This window comes from Myotis brandtii, unplaced genomic scaffold (genome assembly GCF_000412655.1).
Source record: "Myotis brandtii unplaced genomic scaffold, ASM41265v1 scaffold754, whole genome shotgun sequence".
Taxonomy (NCBI): domain Eukaryota; kingdom Metazoa; phylum Chordata; class Mammalia; order Chiroptera; family Vespertilionidae; genus Myotis; species Myotis brandtii.
Window position 1 is genome coordinate 570,691 of NW_005371012.1, and position 3,689 is coordinate 574,379.

Below are 3,689 nucleotides of genomic sequence, written 5' to 3' on the forward strand. Positions count from 1 at the left end.
ATATAGTGCTATGAATTTTTTCTCAATGATCTAAGCAGGGAAAATGAAAAGTCAACAGCTTTTAGGGTTACCAACACCACCCAATATTTTTTAGCTTCATCTTTCATATCTAGAAGTTTAAAAAACACTGGTCTAAAACTGTGACTATTTTTTTATTTATTTTGAGAGTGAAAAAAACATACTGGACCACATAGGTATTTCTTATATTCAGGTACCTTAAAGACATGGATTCAGAAACATTTTTACACTGCTGTGTAACCACTGTGTAAACTTGTAACTGATTTTTAATAAAATACATGTAAGTATGTGTGTGGATTTCCAAATGAGAATTTTTTCCTTAGAAACAGTCACCTTGCGAGACCTAGTCATGTCCGTCATTTATTTTTGCGCTTCCAAAGAGGCCAGGCAGACCCACCGGAAGTCCTATAGTCAGTGCTGAGCACAGGTTTTAAAGTGGATACTCACTTACAACTTAAAACCCATATCATATGAAGAACTAAAGGAAAGTTACCTAAAGCAAAAGAGGACAAACATTATTTTTGCAACCCAGATGAGCCTTAGGGGATAAGATACAATAAGGAGGTTCTCTATTTTATATACGGAAGAAATTTATATTATAATTCTCCAAATGAAGACCTTCACATCGCGGCAATTCATATACTTACATGAACTGAAAAGGGGACTTACTCCAAATGATTTCTTTAGCATACACACCTCACATGCTGATTTTCACACTGGATGTCATGGTACCTTTAGGTTCTAAGTTCTAAATGGTCAGGGATCGACTATTCTAAGGATATTTCTTAGAGTACCTAGCACACTTTGGCATCTAAGTTTCCTGACCCTGACACACTCACCATGAGCTGGTCTGTCATCTCAACCACCTTGTCCACTGTATGCAGCTCTCGGAGGGCTTGCTGAGCCCGGCTGCTGCTCCCCACGGCAGAAGCCTGCTGAAAGTTGGTCTGAATGGCATCCATGAGGAAATTGAGCATGTCTAACACGAGAGGAGCGAAGGAGAAATTGGCCTGAGAAAAATCCAAATACACAAATGAAAAAAAAAAAAAAAGAAAGAAAAATAATGGGTCATACTCATCATTAATAATCTTGCCAGTATCTACCCTCAGAATCCATTATGGAGAATCATCTCATTCCCTCCATAACATTGGATTTGATTCCAATCCGTATGTCACTATGCTATTAACTCTAGAGCAGCGGTTCTCACCTGTGGGCTGCGACCCCTTTGGGGGTCGAACGACCCTTTCACAGGGGTCGCCTAAGACCATCGGAAAACACATATATAATTACATATTGTTTTTGTGATTAATCACTATGCTTTAATTATGTTTAATTTGTAACAATGAAATTGGGGGTCACCACAACATGAGGAACTGTATTAAAGGGTCGCGGTATTAGGAAGGTTGAGAACCACTGCTCTAGAGCAATCTTTCTAAACCAGGAGTCTCATGTAGATACCCTAAAGCTCGATCATGTCCATCATGCATAATTAGTTAACTTCTCTCCTGTGAAACTAGAATGGTTCTAGTTATGTGCAATCCTTAGGAAAATTGACAAAATAATCACTCAAATCATGTTCTGTATTCTATGCTTCAGATGAGGAACTCTGGCCGAGAAGGGGTGCTCTAGTGTATTACACAACTAAAAACTACCCTCACACAAACTCCCATAATACTCAGTGATACATCCTTCCCTAACTGGTATGCCTGACAACATATACCATTTATTCACACTGTGGAAATAAGAGAAAGAGGAAATAGCTCCAAGTCCCACCAGTGGAGCTGCAAAAACAGCCTTGTCCATTGTTTGCTAGTGAACCACCTGCCAGGCTCCGCCCTCTGCCCACGGTGCCGGGTGCCATCAGAGCCCACCTGGTTCTGCAGCTCCTCCCGGCAGCCCTCCACTGTGCGGCACAGGCTGCTCTTCTTAGGCTTCTCCTCATCAGCAACCTTGCCATCGCTGATGGTGACTTTGGCCTTGTCAGCTGGGGATGTGCTGGCGTGGCGCACCAGACTCTCTGAAACCCTGGGTTCACTCTGAAATGCTGACTCCTTCATGGTGGAACTCATGCCACTGCTAGGTGTTCGCTTCACCAGCGCCTAGGGACAAAAAATATCAGAGGCCCTAAGCTCTCGCCACAAGCACAGATGAAATACTGCCTAAGATCCTGGAGGGAAATCTGACCCAAAGGAGAAATTGGCTAGCCACTTAAAAGATCCAAAGGCCTGCCCTGACCGGTTTGGCTCAGCGGATAGAGCGTCGGCTTGCAGACTCAGGGGTCCCGGGTTCAATTCCGCTCAAGGACATGTACCTTGGTTGCGGGCACATTCCCAGTGGGGAGTGTGCAGGAGGCAGCTGATCGATGTTCCTCTCTCATCGATGTTTCTAACTCTCTATCCCTCTCCCTTCCTCTCTGTAAAAAATAAATAAAATGTATATTTTTTTAAAAAAAAGATCCAAAGGCCTGAATCTTCATGGTATTCACCTAATATCTATATAAAAATTATGCAGAGCAACTGGTCTTGATTATAACATCTGAAATTATGGAGAGGGTCTTAGAAAAAGGTTGCAAGATCTCAAATGACCCTGGAAGTTCTAACATTCTAAGTGAAGTGCTTAAGCCATGATCAGTGACAGAATCAGACTTTACTCCTAGACCCAGGTCACCAGGAAGGTGACATGAGAATTTCCCAGTTTGGCTGAAGCATTCCCATGTCACTAACAAGCCGCCCTTTTTAGCCCAGAGAATGCTCCAATCTCTCACCAAACAGCTGCCATCTTCCTTGGCTCCACAGTCACAGAAGAAGGATCCGTATTTGGCATAGGAAATCTCGTGATCCTTGTGGCATACCTTGGCACATACTGTGCACACCCCCACCCCATCCACCATTTTGCAGGTGTGGCAGTGGTACCTACAAAGAACAAGAACCAGCAAATGAGCTCAGAAGTCCCAACAATCAAGGCCTGGCAAACCGTCACCTAAAAAGAACCACTCTTACCAATGCTGGTTCATGAATTCTTTCTGAGTGATGGTAAAAGTGCAGAGTTTATTGCAAAGAGAATCTTCATCCTTCAAAGATAATAAGACCTTTTAATCAGACCTATATCCCTCCAGACACCCAGAAAAACACAGTCTATATAAATAGTTGACTCTAGGAAATGGCTTGCAGGCTCTACATGTGCTACAATGTCAGGTGAGACCTTAGAGTTTGTGGTTAAGAAAAAGAGAAATCGTATGCTTTCTCTACTAGGGGGCTCACACCATTCCCATGAAGAACTCATCCCAGAAACTCCATTTTGGATGCAAAAACTAAGGAATAGCAGAATTAATGACTCTGGATGGAAGGCAGCATATGTTTATTAAATAGTCCTTTCCCCCAAGAAATTAGGTCCCGACAGCTTGCTCCACAGGCCTGGAGAAGCATTCTGGCATTAATCACATAAACTGGGAGAAAGCTATAGGACTATAAAGAGTTTTGAGCCTTGACCGGTTTGGCTCAGTGGATAGAGCGTCGGCCTGCGGACTGAAAGGTCCCAGGTTCGATTCCGGCCAAGGGCATGGACCTTGCTTGCGGGCACATCCCCAGTAGGAGGTGTGCAAGAGGCAGCTGATCGATGTTTCTCTCTCATCGATGTTTCTAACTCTCTATCCCTCTCTCTTCCTCTCTGTA

The 3,689-nt window shown here is 43.3% G+C and overlaps 1 protein-coding gene across 9 annotated transcripts in view; it reads right to left on the bottom strand.

Annotated features, from left to right (window-relative positions):
- Nucleotides 1-3,106, bottom strand: part of UBR4 (ubiquitin protein ligase E3 component n-recognin 4) — a 77,877-nt gene extending 74,771 nt beyond the window's left edge. For 8 of the 9 annotated variants that reach the window (XM_014530653.1, XM_014530654.1, XM_014530648.1 and 5 more), the window contains exons 1-4: nucleotides 3,018-3,105; nucleotides 2,783-2,930; nucleotides 1,890-2,117; nucleotides 858-1,028 (exon numbers count right to left, since the gene is read on the bottom strand). In XM_014530653.1, the coding sequence (XP_014386139.1) occupies nucleotides 858-1,028; nucleotides 1,890-2,117; nucleotides 2,783-2,930; nucleotides 3,018-3,031 (561 nt within the window). In that variant the 5' untranslated portion in view covers nucleotides 3,032-3,105. Of the gene's footprint in view, nucleotides 1-857; nucleotides 1,029-1,889; nucleotides 2,118-2,782; nucleotides 2,931-3,017 lie in introns of all 9 variants that reach the window. The other variant, XM_014530647.1, reaches the window with a different exon arrangement.
- Nucleotides 3,107-3,689: the final 583 nt, after the last annotated feature.